At 39.0% G+C, this 17,267-nt stretch overlaps 1 protein-coding gene across 1 annotated transcript in view; it reads left to right on the top strand.

The window, feature by feature from the left end:
- The window catches only part of RELN (reelin), a 516,519-nt gene that overhangs the window by 420,042 nt on the left and 79,210 nt on the right, over positions 1 to 17,267 (top strand). The window contains exons 30-38 of the mRNA XM_058297120.2: positions 1,171 to 1,378; positions 2,746 to 2,822; positions 8,162 to 8,320; positions 8,508 to 8,696; positions 9,243 to 9,516; positions 11,907 to 12,047; positions 12,149 to 12,326; positions 15,624 to 15,708; positions 16,579 to 16,761. Coding sequence (XP_058153103.1) covers positions 1,171 to 1,378; positions 2,746 to 2,822; positions 8,162 to 8,320; positions 8,508 to 8,696; positions 9,243 to 9,516; positions 11,907 to 12,047; positions 12,149 to 12,326; positions 15,624 to 15,708; positions 16,579 to 16,761 — 1,494 coding nt within the window. The remainder of the gene's footprint in view (positions 1 to 1,170; positions 1,379 to 2,745; positions 2,823 to 8,161; positions 8,321 to 8,507; positions 8,697 to 9,242; positions 9,517 to 11,906; positions 12,048 to 12,148; positions 12,327 to 15,623; positions 15,709 to 16,578; positions 16,762 to 17,267) is intronic.

Raw genomic sequence — 17,267 nt, 5'->3', positions numbered from 1 at the left:
TCATCTCATTTAATTCTACCAATAGCCCTGTGTCATAGGTCTGTTACTGTCCCTGATTACATATGAGAAAAATCAGGCACAGAGAGATTTAGTAACTTAAAGCAAATTCACACAGCTAGGAATTTGCTTTAAGCACTAGCCATCAGACTTCAAAACTCAGGTTCTTAGCTAGGAAGCTGTAGGCCCTCCCTGTGCTCTTTAAATTGCTCTTTCTTTAAAATTTTATATAATTTTATATATGTAAATTAATAATACAATTTATAAAATGATAAATCTAAGATTGCCAAATGAGAACTTTACAGAAGAGGTATTTTCTGGTCACAGTCACCTTTGGATGTTGCCATAAGCAAAATTGAAAAGGGTAGAGCAGGTGTAGCTCAGTGGTTGAGTACTGCTTCACGTATGCAAGGTCTGGGGTTCAATCTCTTTTTAAAAAAGAGATGAAAAGGGAGTTAAGTTAAAAGATTAAAATTGGAGAAAATAGTATAAACTTCAAAATGTTTTAAAGATATTTTTCTGGAGGCAAGTTCAAAAGAATCCTTTAGCTTCCAAGTACTCTGGCCTTCATCTTGCTCATGACCAAAGACAAGCAAATGTGTAGCAGGCTTCTGTGGAGAATGCTGTACACTTTTGTTTGCAAATGTGACTGGTTTTAAATCTGGGATTTACTCCCTTTACTAAAACAACAAACTAGCAAATTCTACTGTAGCAAAGACTATTTTTCATTTACACAAATCCTCTGAGTAGCAAGAACTATGGAAAAGTGTGGTTCCCAATGCCTCTCTTCATTAAAACATTTTTTTAAACATGAAATCGCATAGTGGATTTTTTTGTTGTTGTTGTGTGTGGGGTTTTTTCTGTTTGTTTTAGGAGATACCAAGGATTGAACCCAGGACCTCTTATATGGAAAGCAGGCACTCAACACCGAGCTATATCTGTTCCCCTGCATAGTGTTTTTTTTATTTTTCTTTTTGTGCTTTTTTTTCTGATGATGATAGTGAGATAGCTATATTTCAGACAGACAATTTTGAGATATATGTTTTCAAGTGGCTCCTTTTCCCTAAGACAGTGGAAATGCTTCCCTTTTTCCATGTGCTCCTTGTACCTTGTAACAGTTGGCAATTTCAACAAAACATCTCTCTTGTGTGTTTCTTTTTCTTTTCTCTGAAGCCGCACAAGGAACCTGTGTGTCTAACATCCCTAATCACAGTGAGATGTTTGATAGGTTTGAGGGAAAGCTCAGCCCTCTGTGGTCCAAGATAACTGGAGGCCAGGTTGGAACTGGGTGTGGAACACTTAATGATGGTAAATCCCTCTACTTCAATGGCGCTGGGAAAAGGGAAGCAAGGACTGTCCCTCTGGATACCAGGTATATCAGGTGAGTAGATAACTGGTGTCTGTCTCCATGATCATAGTATTGACACATCACATGGTATAATTTAAAAATTCTGTTCTGCTTTTGAGGGGTTGATATATTCTCTATATCAATTCTGATGTATAAAAATATAAAATAACTTTAGCTTTATAATAAAATAAGTCATTTCTACAAAAATTACATCACTGATCCAGACGATCCAGTCATCATCACTAAGACATAGGTATCTTGTGTAAGTCAGATTGATTTTCAAAAGTTTTGTATTCTTAGGAAGATTGCCTGGAATTATGGTTAATGTATTCTGTGTGAAACAATTAATCAGCTTTCCAACTTTAAATTCTATGTCCAAAAATGGTGCATACTCGTTTATCTAAAGTATTTGCATTTACTTATTGAAAACTGCCCCAGAATTTAAAATACCTACACTGACATCTACTGGTAAAATTGCTTGGTTTAAAGGAGAAATGAAATAGTAGCACACCTAAACTAAATGTGCTTTTCTATCAGTTCAATTACTTGAGAATTGGAAGAAAAGATGCTGAGGAAATGTTGAAATTTTTAGACCTTATCCACACTTAAATCTTGAATTATGTGTAATTTTTTCCTACCTGTAATTTCTCTCCCATTCTGCATCCTTCTCAAAGAGGCAGTGGATTGGTCATACTGGAATTAAGCATAAAAATTCAAATCACACAGAGTAAATGTCAATTGTGAAAACTTAGACTGTGTGAGTATAAGTTAGTAATATGTAGGTAGCTATCTGACCCTAAACAAATATAATATTCAACTTATTATTATTAGATGGAATTACCATTTCAGTCATCCCATTAAATTATATCAGGCTGACATGAGAAAGTAAGATTAATGACTCAGGAACTAAACTCTGTTTCCCTTTTTTTTTTTTTTTTTTTTTTTTTGAGGTACCAGGATCCGGGATTGAACCCGGGACCTCATATGTGGGAAGCTGGCACTCAACCACCAAGCCACATCAGCTCCCCTGAGTTGTTGTGATTTTTTTCATTTATTTTACTTGTTCATTTTTGCTTTTTAGGATGCACCAGGAACTTTACCCAGGACCTCCCATTGTAGGTGGCAGGAGCTCAACTGCTTGAGCCATATCTGGTCCCTGTTTCTTTTTGTTTAGGTCATTATTACAGAATAAAATGAGTGGTCCTATTATATAGTTAACATTTTCTAAATGATTACAGAATTAAGCCTGCTATAATCTGTGTAGTTTTGGCTTGCCATATAACCTTTGGGTTTCAAAGTAGTACTTAAGAATTACGGGTTTATTTAATGTTTCAAAATACAAAGGATTACGTGTCTCCTGAACTTACCTATGTGTAAGTCAACTGAATTTTTTCCCCCAGGCTCGTTCAGTTTTATGTACAAATTGGAAGCAAAACTTCAGGTATTACTTGCATCAAACCAAGAGCAAGAAATGAAGGTAAGAAGCCATATTTTCCTAAAAACCACTGTTACTATTGGCAAATTACTCCTTTATCATCCCAAAGTTTGGCCAGGATTTTGCAGACTGATCCCATTCCCTGAATCATTCCTTCTCTCCTCTTCTCCTTCATAGGATGGGTGGCTGCATGGGGCCAAGAGCAGATCTTTAGTGTTCCTCATCCAGATTCCTAAACCAGACCACAGCAGGTCTTCCCAGAGTGTAGGAGGACCACAGGGCATTTGCTGTAGGTCACCTGCCTGTTCCTTTGTAACCTTCCACTAGGAGAAGGAAAGTAACAGAGACATAAGCATTCAGCATGAGGGCTAAAAATATGTTGGCATAAGGCATTACAGAATACAGATAAAACTCTACTTCCTGACCATAAACATTCTGGGGGCACTACAAGCTTTGGGTGGGAGGAGCAGTTCTTGGTAATAATAAATATTAACTTTCACTAAGCATCTATTATCTGCAAGGCACTGTTCTGGCTGTTAAGTCATTTAATCTCCATCACAGCCCTTTGCCAAAGGTTTTATTACTAGTCCTATTTCACATATGTAGAAACTGAGGCACAGCAAGGTTAAGTAACTTATCCAAGGTCATATAGCTAGTAAGTGAAGGAGCTGGATTCAAACCACTCAGGGGAGCTCTGGAGCATCTGCCTTATCCACCAGCTGTGCTATCTCTCTCATTGCCCAGAATCCCACCCTCTCTAGAAGAATCATCTTCTGCCTCATATGACTCAGTTCTGAGACAAGCAAAAGGCTTTGAAACCTAGGTGGCAATTAGGAGCCCTGCAAAGTTGATAGGGTTCCTTCGGGGACCCCAAATGTGAGTTTTCTTAGCACAGACTCATGGGTTTCCCAGGTAGGTCCTACTCCCAGCCTTGCTTCCATGAATGGCATGTGAAGAGTTTTTCAGCTTCTAAGTTTGTTATTTGCTCAGGCATGACTGTGAAACATATTGGCCTAAATAGTACCTATTTGTCAATAGAGTTACTGATAGCTCTGCTCATCAGTTCTAAATTTCCTTGGTCAATCATCACTAACTGAAGGCTTTAATGACCTTTTCTGAGTATCTCAATATTTTTAGCCTAGTAATTATGCACATCATCTGTTCAGTGAAACAGCAGTATAGAAACTTTTATAGACCATTTTGCATCCATTAATCTCTTCAACAAATACATATTGAGAGTCAGCTCTGAGGAGAGTTCTAGATCTGAGTTCTGTGGATACAATGTCACTAAAAGACAGATGCATCAGTCAATGATAAGCTAGGTTATGCTGCAATAACAAACATCCCTTCAAATCTGAGTGGCTTAAAACAAAAATTGTTTCTCTCTCCCTCATGCTCCATTTTCACAATGGGCCGTCTGAGAGTTCTGCACCACCCTGTTCTAGTTTCAGCACCCAGGATAATGAGGTGGCGGCCACCCTGAACTCTGAATGTTTCCAGCCTTTATGGCAGAGGGAAAGAGAGAATGTGGTGAACTGCACACACTAAAGCTCCACTTATATTTCATTTTCTGAGGAAAGTCACATGGTTACACCTAATGTCAAAGAGACAAAAGAAGTACAAACCTTCCGTGGGCCAGAAGGTAGAGAAGCAGAAATATCTGGTGACTGGCTCTAGTGACAACTGCAGCAGACAAAGTCCTGTGCTTATGGGGGTTTACATTCTAGTGAAAGGAGTCAAATAATAAGCAATAAGTTAATAAACTGGAAACTTTTAGATTGAATGAGCTGGGTGGGTTTAGATATTTATAAAATGGTCCTGGGAGGGCTGGGCTCACTGAGGAAGTGACATTTAAATTGGAATCTAAGGGGTGAGAAGGAGACAGCCATATGACACACTCAGGAAAAGTTTTCCAGAAGAAACAGCAAAAGTCTTAAGTGAAAAAGAATTTGTTGTTAGAGGAAAAGGGAAGAGGCCAGTGTGTTTGGGGGCTCATAAAGGACAAAGGAGTGACCTGCTATGAAGGACAGGAGCCTTACAGAGCCTTCCTGGCCATGGTAAGGAGATGGGGCTTGAATCCATGTCCTTAAAGCCCCTGGAGGCTTTTAGGCAGAGCAGCAACATAATCTGACTTAGCTTTTTAAAAGATCACGACACTGGATCAAAATGAGGTTCAATGCAAATAAATAGTTCTTGAGTGCCTACTCTGCCCACGCAGAGAGAGCAGCTTTGAGAGACACAAAAGAAGATGTGGTCCTGCCCTGTGGCCCTTGTTTTCTGATTGGAAGTGCGTAGCATCTTAGTGTTTTCTTTAAACCTTTGTAGTAAATTACCATTTAAAAATAGTTTGTTGGTTACGAGTGTGTAGCAATTGCGTGTATGACTTCTGAAAATTACAAATCCATACCACTACTGGCATGTGAGCTAAAATCCTGGACAGAGTATGATAAGCAGCATCTGCTTAGCATAGATAGGCAGCTCAGTGCTGTACTTAACCACTGATGACCAAACGCTTTGTCTGCTTTTGGGGGGAAATTCCTCTTAGGACCTCTTTAGGAACAAGAAAATTCTTCTAACGAGTCTTGAGCTATTTTCTTAAACTCATTGCTGGCCGTAAACTTCACATCCCACAGATATTGCTCAGCCTTTTCTCAAAAACTGGTTAAAATGTAAATCTGCTTAAATCCTCGGGCAAACATCTTCTAGTTATGAAAGTAAAAAATTTTTCTTAGTCAAGCTGAAGCATCAATTTACATATTTAGACTTAAAATCAAAATTAGGCTGTTTTCATTAGGACTGGGAAGAATGCAGATGGAGTTGAAGTTTAAAATGAGAGACGTTTTACATGCCTTACATACCCAGTAGATTCTTAAAAATCTCTTGCTTTTCAGATAGAAGGAGAAGGAGCCTGAGTCCACATGTCAATACACTTGATGTACAGTATACAGTGTACACAGATGTACAGTATATTAAAAGGCACAGTTAGTGAGGCTCAGCCATTAATATTAAATATAGATATTGTTGTTTTACCTTCTTGCATTTCTCCACTCTTTCACACTTATCCAAGAGGCACCTCCTTCATTATCCTTCAGAATTGGGGCCCTCATTTCTGCAGACTTTGTTGCTTCTGGAAGGTATATGTGATACTCCTGAAAAAGCTAATTAGGAAAAAGGCAACAAGCAGAAACCAAATGGGGGGTGGTCCGTTAAGCCATATATCTTGTATTTTAATGTGCAGTTGAACCTTTAGGGAAGGGGGTTATAAAAATGCAGCTCCTGATTCAGTGGGTCTGGGATAGTATGCTGCATAAGAAATTACCCCAGGGAAACGGACTTTGGCCCAGTGGTTAGGGCGTCCGTCTACCATATGGGAGGTCCGCGGTTCAAACCCCGGGCCTCCTTGACCCGTGTGGAGCTGGCCATGCGCAGTGCTGATGCGCGCAAGGAGTGCCGTGCCACACAAGGGTGTCCCCCGCGTGGGGGAGCCCCACGCGCAAGGAGTGCGCCCGTGAGGAGAGCCGCCCAGCGTGAAAAGAAAGTGCAGCCTGCCCAGGAATGGCGCCGCCCACACTTCCCGTGCCGCTGACGACAACAGAAGCGGACAAAGAAACAAGACGCAGCAAATAGACACCAAGAACAGACAACCAGGGGAGAGGGGGAAATTAAATAAATAAATAAATCTTTAAAAAAAAAAAAAAAAAGAAATTACCCCAAAATGGAGTGGCTAAAGCAACAAACATTTATTCTCTTTGAGTTTCTGTGAATCAGGTATTGAGGAGCAGCTTAGCTGGGGGTTCTGGTTCATGAGGTTAAGTACAAGATAAAGGCCAGGGGTGCGGTCATCTGAAGGCTTAACCAGGCCTGGAGAATCTGTTTCCAGATTGACTCACATGTGGGCAAGGGGCCGCCTTCAGTTCCTTACTACACGGGCCTACCTGTGGGGTTGAGTATCCTTTGACAAGACAACTGGCTTCTAGAGAGAGCAATCCAAGAGAGAAAGAGGGAAGACCCACAAAGCCTTTTTTTAAAAAAATGAATCTCAGAAGTACAGGATACTCTCACTTCTACCATATTCCACTCATTCGAAGCAGTTACTAAGTCCAGCCACACTGAGGTGGAAAAAGTCTCCATGGTTTAAAGGAGGGAGTGTGAACGCATTTGTGGACATTTTAAAACCACCTCAGCCAGGGCCTGCTCCCAGGTGATACAGGTGCTGGTCCTTGGACCATGCTTTTAGTAGAAGGCACTAGATAGCACCAGCAGTGAGATTTTGTTCTCATGATGTTTCATTTCTCGTATAATCTACCATACAAATAGATCACCTCTAGATAAATTATCTAAATATTTTTCTTTTTCTTTTTTTTTTTTTGCCTTATTAATCATAAACCATATTGACACAGATAGCTACAAGAAAAACTAAACTTTGAAGTGTCAGTACTCTAAGTCCACCCAACATCACATTAAAAAGCCAATATGAATATGTTGAGGAAACATCAAAGTTTAGAGACCAGAGCTTTTTACCAGATGCTTCTGAGTTTAAAGACTAAATACTAGAAACAGCCTATCTTCACTGATTCATTCTTTGGTGTGACTTGCATTCAACATTACCTTTTCCCTGTGTCCTCTTTTAAAATAAAAATGTTTCTGGGAGAGGTCCCTTCCACGTTCATGTGGAGGCCCATGGGTCACATTGCCCTGGTGATAGGCAGTTGGTGGGGGACATGATGTGGGTAAGTGACAGGGTGAATGAGTAGTATAGAGAAAGGAAGTAGAAATGGCATTGGAGGGGAGTAAGTTTTTCTGCTCAGATATTTAAAAATTTGGCTTCATTCAGGCTTCAGTGACCAAGGTCTGATAAAGTGTGACGGTCTGATAAAGGGTGAAGTACCAGTAAAAAGGATCTTTCTGCTTAATAGAATTTCGGATTGAGAAATGTGTAAAGTCTGGCGCTTCAGCAGCAAAGTGCACTACTTGATTTTGTACTGGCGAGATTGAGATGTTTCTTCTGAATATGTGATAATAATATGAGACTTCATAATGTTCAGGACAGGATCTAAAATTCAAATACATGATCAGGAGAGAATTTTTATGTTCCGCTTACAAACCTACTCATCGCTCATACAAAGCTAAGTGGTCTTTAAAAAGGCTTAAGTATTTTTTCTCCATTTCCTGTGAGTCAGTGCATTAGAAGCTGACAAAAAGTTGATGAGCTTTCAGGTCTACTAATTCATTCCTTGGAAGTGAGATGGATGTGCCCTCAGTCTCTGAGACACGATTAGATGTTTCCACTGCAGTTTTGCTATTTAAAAAATACTGTTACTTGCCTTCCTTTGCCACTAGGAGAGCTGTCCAAGTAACTGGATTTATGCCTTTTAACCCAGGGCTTGTTGTTCAGTATTCAAATGACAATGGAATGCTATGGCATTTGCTACGAGAGTTGGACTTCATGTCGTTTCTGGAACCGCAGATCATTTCCATTGACCTGCCACGGGAGGCAAAAACACCTGCTACGGCTTTCCGATGGTGGCAGCCTCAACATGGTTAGTCACTGTTCACCCCAAGATTCTTGGAAGCTTTTAAATCATAGAGCTTAAAGTCACATTGTATTGTGTGTGTCTTAATTTGCTGCCAGTTTCTAGACAATTTGATTTAAAACCATAATCATAAAGTTATTCATATTGCTATGTAATGAACCTTCTCTAACTGCCTTTTTTCATCTGATTTCAGGGAAACATTCAGCCCAGTGGGCCTTGGATGATGTCCTTATAGGAATGAATGACAGCTCGCAAACTGGGTTTCAAGACAAATTCGATGGCTCTATAAATTTGCAAGCCAACTGGTATCGAATCCAGGGAGGTCAAGTTGATATTGACTGTCTCTCTATGGATACTGCTCTGACATTCAGTGAAAACATAGGTATATATTATCACCAGATAAAGGGAGAGTAATTTGATTAACTAGAGAACTAAATTCACTAAGACCCACAAGGAAATTCTGTATGCAAAACTGTGTGCCTAACTGCCTAAACTGAGGGGTACTTTTGGAAAAAAGAGTTGCATTGTTCTACAGTATAATTGGGTAATCCCAGTGACTTGGCTTTAGTTGGGACCATCTTTTACAGAGCATGGATGATATAATTAAGTTTTCTTAAAAGCAGGGCAAAAAATATCTCTATGAAGACATTCCTGTGTTTCATACTGTGTAGAATTATAGGCTTAAGATCTTTGTTGGCCCTAGTAAAAAGGTAGTAAAGCTTTTTAAATTAATAACCTTCCATATTTCTGGGTTTCTGATAACCAAATAAAAACTGGATAAATGTGAAAAGAAAAGTCAAAATACATATCAGGAACTAAGTTAAGACATGATTTTTATTTGCTACCTAAAACATTGATTACAAGCATAAACACCTAGTAGAAAAGAAAGTACAAGTATATGCTACCATTCAACTCTTCTTTTTTGTAGGAAAACCTCGTTATGCAGAGACCTGGGATTTTCACGTGTCAGCATCTACCTTCTTGCAGTTTGAAATGAGCATGGGCTGTAGCAAGCCCTTCGGAGACTCCCACAGTGTACAGCTCCAGTATTCTCTGAACAATGGCAGAGACTGGCATCTTGTTACCGAAGAGTGTGTTCCTCCAACCATCGGCTGTCTGCACTACACAGAAAGTTCAATTTACACCTCGGAAAGATTCCAGAATTGGAAGCGGATCACCGTCTACCTGCCACTTGCCACCATGTGAGAATTATCATTTGGCTAAATGTCAGAACTCTCCACTTCTCTCATCTAATTTGAAAATAATTGTGGTTCTCTTTGGGGATTCTCCTGCTCTTTCGTGATAATTATATGTGGATTGTACCAGGGGTAGGGGAATAGGTGGGATGAGGGGGTGGAGTGCAAGGTGCTCTGTGCTGCAAGTTTTAAACGTGGTTGGAGAGTTTTAAAAGTTGTCTGAGGCTGAATTTTTCTGTTCCGGCAACATGAAGGCTTCCCATCAGACTCATTTTTAAAACTGTTGTAAAAACAAGTTTATCGGTCCATAAACCACACTGCTCCTTACTCACAATACACAGCATGTGAAGTTACCACAAATGGTAGAGTATCTTTGGTTTCTTATCTCAGTACCATCTTAAGAATAAATTGTTGGTTCCTTTGGAATGCTCCCATTGTTCTGAATCTTTCTTCCCTCCCCAGCATTTCAGACCACGTCCCGAGTTGCATTAGGGGGACTTGCAGAAATTCCTGCGTGCAGGCTCGTACTTCTGTGCTGAAGGCTTTTGGACACTTTGGGATCTTAAAGCTATTGTCTATGGCAGTGCCTAGTTAGAGATTGTGCCATCCTGGGACTGTCACCCTTATCCCCTCCATTTCCGTGATGCACCCTTCCGCCGCTCGGTTCTGAATTGCCAGTGGAGGGTGGGAAGAAGGGACAGGCCAGGGTTTTCCTCCATCCCTTCTGCCTCGGGTTGCATCTCCTCTGGTGCTCCATGGCTCCAGCTTCCCCCAGACAGGTTGTCCAGGTGACCCTGGACCCTGGGCACTTTAGCAGCGTCGTCTTCCTGTGTCCTTCCAGCCTTGGCACAGTGGTGGCTTCCTGATTTCACTCAACTTTGGTTTCCTCACTGTCCGTATTGGCTTCTCAGCTTTTCCTTGCATTAAATCCTCTCTGTGTTAAGTATGTACAGTGGTTTCTATTTCCCTGTTTTCAATTCTAACTAATTCAGAGATGCACAACCAAGTGCCAGGAAAAAAAAAAATTCAGCAAACCAAAATATTTTAGTATTTAACCTGGAATTGTTTCTTAGATCCCCCCAGAACTTGAAAGAGTACTTGTTTGTAATTCATTTATTCTTTTTTTTTTTCCTAATTGATCATCTGTTGAATATCACTGTGTTTTCAGCACACTTATACTAAATGAATAAAATATGGTAGCTGACTCCAGAATCCAAATGGATTTGAGAAAACAGACAGCTAAGCAACTCTTTATGATACAAAATGATAGCAGAGATAATATTCAGGGGTAGTGTGGAAGCACAGGGAATGATACCTAATTGAGGGAGCCTCCAGGAGAAGCCGATGTCTGAGCTGAGCCTAAGTAAGTGAGTAAGAGTTATCCGAGTGAGGACACAGGGAGGCCCTTTTGTGCTGTTGTAAGCCAAAACAAAATCCCAGAGGCCATAAAAAGCATGAAATGATGGGAAACTCAGGGATTCGGTATTGCTAGAGTGTAAATTGTGAGGCACAAAATAATGAAAGATATTGGGCTGGGTGAGGGGATGAGGACAGATATATATTGGCTATAGTAATTTGACCTTGACACCGTATTTGTTAGGGAACCAATGAAGGGTGATAAGCAGAGCAGTGACCTGATTAGATGTCCATTTTATTAGCGCTGTGTCACATTGAGGGGGACCTTCTGTAGAAAAACATGGGTGCTTGACTTGAAATGGTACTCTGGAAATTCTGTTGTGTTCCCCATCCCAAACAATTGGCTGACATGCTTCTGCTATGCAATCTGTTTCTAAATGAGGGGCTATTACTGTTGTTTTGTAAGTCTGCATGTATTTCTGAAGAAAGTGGTCTTCTGGCCCAGTGTCTTTCAAACTTGAAAGTATGATAGGAAATATGGAGTACATCACTCATGCCAGTCCAAATCCTGGGAGTATAACTAGAAGGCAGAAAGCTCCCCATGGCTTCCATTTGCCATTTCAGAAACCATTTAGGTACAGTAGAATGACTGCAAGAATTTTGGGATTCCACTCCTTCCTCATTATTTGTCATCCCTCGGTCTCTTCCCCAGTACTGAATATCAGTAAAATCCTTAAAGAAAAACTGGAAGTCTGCATGCATCGCAAGAACAGAGATAGTTCAAATAACTTTTCCATCTCCTACATGTGGTTGCAGAATCTTGTTTAACAGAAGTGCTAAATTTGAATAGCATGTTTTCTACTTTACTGTTAGTGGGTCAAAAGGAAACAGCATCTAATACTTAGTATGAAAATAAATGCCTCAAACATGATGGAACTGGGATCTGGAGGAAGGCACTTTGAAGGGGAAAGGGAATGAAAATAAATGTTCTCATGCTTTCAAGGTCGCCTGTCAATCCAACAGTGTGTTTCCTTTGGTAGTTCTCCACGGACCCGGTTCAGATGGATTCAGGCCAACTACACTGCGGGCGCTGATTCCTGGGCCATTGATAATGTGGTCCTGGCCTCGGGCTGCCCTTGGATGTGCTCAGGGCGAGGCATTTGTGATGCTGGACGCTGTGTGTAAGTTGTATTAACATTCCACCTTTTTCTGCAATGCAATAATAAAAGTGGCTTGTTGAACTCAGGACCAATAATGCCGTTTCCCCATTCATTTTACCTAGATGTGACCGGGGCTATGGTGGGCCCTACTGTGTTCCTGTTACTCCTCTGCCCTCCATCCTTAAAGATGACTTCAACGGGAACCTGCATCCTGACCTGTGGCCTGAAGTGTATGGTGCAGAGAGGGGGAATTTAAATGGGGAAACCATCAAATCCGGAACATCTCTCATTTTTAAAGGGGTCAGATAAAGCTCTCTTTCTCTACACTGCTACTAAAATGCCTTTCTTCATTCACAGTTCCACACTAATGCATTTCTGATTCCATTCAGGTGACGTATTTTTTCCTACAAATTTATTGTCTTCCACCCCAAACTACGTTTCCGTTTCTATTCAGCATAAAATTTTCCATCATTTAGGCATAAAATTTTTCCTCTGCTTTGGTGATCAGACCTTCCCTACTTCCTGGTGGAGTTGTATTTATAAATTATAGATACACAGTTTTTAGGATCTAGACTTCTGGAATATAACATTTCATGTGTTATTAAATATTTTACAAACAACATTTTTTTAAAATGATTTTATGAAAATTCTTTGCCATTATTTCTCCCCTCCATCCCCTTTCCTGCCCACAGAATCATTTAGTGACCTTAAGAAAGCCAAACATTTAAGTCAGGTTGAATAACATCCTCCAACATTGTTAGTATATTTTTGTATTTTAACCTAGATGTCTGGTTAGAGAGGCCTATCCTTAAGCAATTGTATGAAACTCCATGGTGAGCTGGCACGTCTTCATATGTGAATGCATGCTACATCCCATCTCTCTCAGCATGGGGAACAGACTAATCTAGGTGTGCAAATGAAATTTTTAACAAAAATCTGCATGGGATTTTATGCAACCTTAATGATTAACACTTAACTCATAGAAAATGGGATACCCTGGAACTTTTTCAATTATAGTTAATGGATGCTGGTTATCATCCTTGTTTGAATCCAGAATTCTTCTCAGGTGTGAAATGAGAAAGAAAAACGGTTAGGAGCCTGAAAGATTTACAAGTCCCTAAGAGTTATGAGGAAATGAAGAAATTGAGCTAGAACATTTTAGAGTGGAAACTACTGTTACTTTTTTTGTCTTGTCTAAAGTTTTGGCTCTCATGACCACTAGCTCACTTCATATCTGCTTGAAGCAGTCAGAAAGACCAAAAAGCAGAAGCCCTGTGACTTTTCATGATGAATTTATCTTCACCTGATAAATTTTAAGCAGAAGAATTAACATGGCCTCTAGAATCTATAAACTAGAAAGACACATAGCTTTTGTATACTTCCCCTTTAGCCATCCAAATGCAAGAGCAGTCAAGCATTATAAGTGTTAGACATATTATCTATCAGCTCTGCAAGACATGGAGAGAGCTCAGCGTGTATCATTCAGTATGTTGCATTTGACCTAGAAAAGCATTCTTTCGTGAAAAAGGGAATGATAGTCTCTTTTTAATGTTCATAGATTGAGCACTACTCTCAGCTATTGAAATTGTTTGTTGGATGCAAAAGGATTCCTCACGTTTAGCACAATGGATCACTGAATTTGGAAAAAGGATGAGAAAAGACATATCCCTGTGAATTAGAATATATTCAGCAGCAGGGCTTCACAGTTCCCAACATGTAAATATGTAATTATCCATATAAAAAATCTGAATTACAAACAAATATTGCAAACATGAAAGACAGATACCTTCAGGTTATAGATCAAGCCCACTTTCCATAAACTTTGCTCCTACAAGAGAGTGCAAAATGGGTCTTTTTATGGATGGCTTGTATTTCCCCATGGGAACACTTTCATACTTACATTTCATAATCAAGGAGAACAGTAGTCACGTTCCTTTGCCCTGAGTGGTAACGAGCTATTTATTAGCTCAGCCTATCATCTACCCACTGCAAGACTTTTTCATTATAAGCTGTGGATACCACCTTGTGCCACAAAGGCAACCTCTGCACCAAGCTGTAAAAGCATTAACCGCTTTACAAGTTTGTAGATGTATAAGGGCAAAGGTAAAGACATCAAACGGTAAAGAATCGACACTGACTAAACAGGGCAGTGAATTATTAGGCATAAAAGGATTTGGAAGTATTAGGCTTCTACTTGGTGTCCTTCAAGCCTGGAACTGTGACTCGATGCTTTATGAAGTTCAGAAATAGGAATAAATGCAGTGGGTTTTTTATTACGATTTCAAATAATTCTCAAGTTCTTTATTTAATATAATCTGGATTTCTTTTCCCCAAACTAAAACATGTTTAAACACAAAACACTTGTCTTTTAAAAGTGGAGAATAAGTTTCAAAATCTGACATATCTGCGTTTGAATCCTGCCATCATCACTTACAAACTATGTAACTTTGGGCAAGTCACTTTCTTTCTCTGAGTTTTAGTTTCCTTTTTTTGTAACATGAAGATAATAAATACCATTCTCTCAGGAGTGCTGCGTGATTTAAATAAAGAAAGTGTTGACTTTAGAGTCTAGCATGTTGTAAAAACTCAATATGTTGTTGCAATTGTGAAATCAGCTCTATCTTGTAAATGTCAGCTATTGAGGAAGCTCTCTGTAATAACCATTAAGGAATAAAGGAAGAATATGCTTTCTCTCACTATAATTAATTTGGTATCTGTTAGTTGATAATTGAGCAATTAGCTGACAGTGTCCATTCGGTATCACACTTTACACCCCTCAAGAGCTACTTCATTCAGAGGCCACAGCTGAGACACCAAAAGGCCTACAAACTTTGGACATTTGCTTAGTGAAATTCTGTTTTACTGGCTGCCACTGCAATCCCATGTACACGTGCGGCAGATAGCCTCTCGAGCTGGCAGTCCCAGGCAACCTGAAAGAGTTAATTAGCAGAAAAATTACTAAAGCTAATGTGATCGCTCTCCTCATTCCTTGGCTTCTCTGCATAAAGAGTTACAAGCGAGGCATGGGGACTCGCCTTCATTATGCCTTATTTAACTTGACCAACTGGGGGTTGTTGTTAGCCTGAATGAGAGCTTCCCGGGGCTGGCTGAGCTAGCAAAGGGGTAGTAAGTTCCCGAGACTTCTTGGAACCCTGAAAAGTTAGCTATTAGTCCCTGGTTTCCAGCCGGAGCACTTGGCACATTTTCATTCTGCTTCCTCATTCCTCCTCTCACAACATGCTGTGATCAAAGGAAGCTATTTTTAAAGAGGCCAGTAGATATGCAATGCGATCATTTTTTGCACTCCTTTTTATAAAAGTCACTGCAAAGCATGATTTAGAGTTGAGACAAGGAAATTGTGTTTATTCAGGCATGGGAAATGAAGGCCTTTAAGAGAGGGGGAATGAAGATTGTTCAATTTTTCCTTTTAACTGAACAAGCCATAATTGATTCTGTCCCACAATTTTAGATACTGCTTCTTAATCATTAGTGCTTTGTTTCCAGTACTTATGTAATACAAATGAGGTATATAAAATCAAAAGAAAATAATGTTGCAGATGAAATAAGGTTGCTTGACATGTATGTTTTTGTTTTCAGGAGGGTCTACGAATACTTATTTCAAGAGATCTAGATTGTACCAGTACTATGTATGTCCAGTTTTCACTTAGATTTATAGCTAAAGGTAAGCCATTTCCATAGGTCTGAATTCTTTATTTTCCTTCTAAAAAGAATTCTCATGCACTATTCCTCCAAAGAAATAATGGATTAAGGCACTTACATTTTGTTATTTAGAAGAGCTATCATTCATTTGTGTACATAAATGTCCACAAATGTTTAATACAATGAAACTTCATCGTAATATAAGTAAGGATAAGATTACTCTTTTTACAATCATCTTTATATTAGCTGTAGAAATCCTAATTACTCTATGGTAGTTAAATATATCACTATGTTCCTGTGTCTTTCTACTACCACTTTCTAGCTATAAAAATTTTAAATTAAAAAAAATTTAGCTTAAGGAATTTTGGGTTTTTCTTTTACAGATATAACAACAACAAAAAAGCCTACTGGTTGTCATTCTGACCTTTCCTATTAATTAAATAATTTTCTTGAATTTGCCATTTTGGATATAATACATTTTCAAGTTTTTTGGGTTTTTTTGGCTTGTGTCCTGAGGTCTAAATGTTTGACCCTTTGTAAAATTGTGATGCCTATATAATCACAAATGATTGATGTTATATGTCCTAAAGGAAATACAGAAAGATGTGTGTGCATATCTGTAAGAGAGGGGGGTATTACTGGGTGTAAACACAAGACTGTGTGTCTTGAGATATTGCCATACAGAAAGCCCAACCAATCATCATACCAAGTGCCTCTGAAGGAACTTTGGGCTACAAATTATGCATGTAAATAGAAATCTGCTTATGCACTGTTGCCAAAAGAATAGGCTAATAATATACCATTTGAAAAAAAAGAAAAAGAAAAAGTAATAATATACCATTTGACCATTTTTATAGCAATTCATTTTATGCCATTATTGTCTTCTCTCTAGGTACTCCAGAGAGATCTCACTCTATTCTATTACAATTCTCCATCAATGGAGGAATCACTTGGCACCTTATGGATGAATTTTACTTCCCTCAAATGACCAATATACTCTTCATTAATGTTCCTTTGCCATATACTGCCCAAACCAACGCTACAAGATTCAGGCTCTGGCAACCTTATAATAACGGTAAAAATGCATGTGTTCTCCTATGATCAAAATTAACAGTTAGCATATTAACTTGGTTTCTAAGCCTGGGATAAGTGTTTCTCAACTATGTCATTAAGCTGTCCGTAGCATGCACATTTTACACTCTTCATTTTTGATGAGTTTCAGTGAATAATTTTATAAATCTTTATCATCTCTTTGTACTTAACTAGTTAAGTTTGCTTGGTGGTATATATATAGTTTAACCCTGTCACAGAGCTAAGATTTTAAAAACATGATCCCACATACTATTTGGTTCTCATTAATTGTAACTCCATTTTTGCTAAATTCAGTTAGAAATATGTAGTTCTCCTGAGTCGGTCATTTTTCTTCTGAGTGGGTCATTTTATTAGTGAGACAGAGAAGCATTATAGGAAAATGGCATGACAAAGTGAGAAGAGGCTTAGATAAAACATTCTTAGCACATACAATTATTAAAATTATGTTCTTTCTTCAGTGATAAGTTAAAGTTTTCAAATAGTTACAGA

The sequence above is a fragment of the Dasypus novemcinctus genome, chromosome 5 (genome assembly GCF_030445035.2).
Source record: "Dasypus novemcinctus isolate mDasNov1 chromosome 5, mDasNov1.1.hap2, whole genome shotgun sequence".
Classification (NCBI taxonomy): domain Eukaryota; kingdom Metazoa; phylum Chordata; class Mammalia; order Cingulata; family Dasypodidae; genus Dasypus; species Dasypus novemcinctus.
Note: the sequence above shows the minus strand (reverse complement) of the source record. Positions and strands in the feature narration are given on the sequence as shown.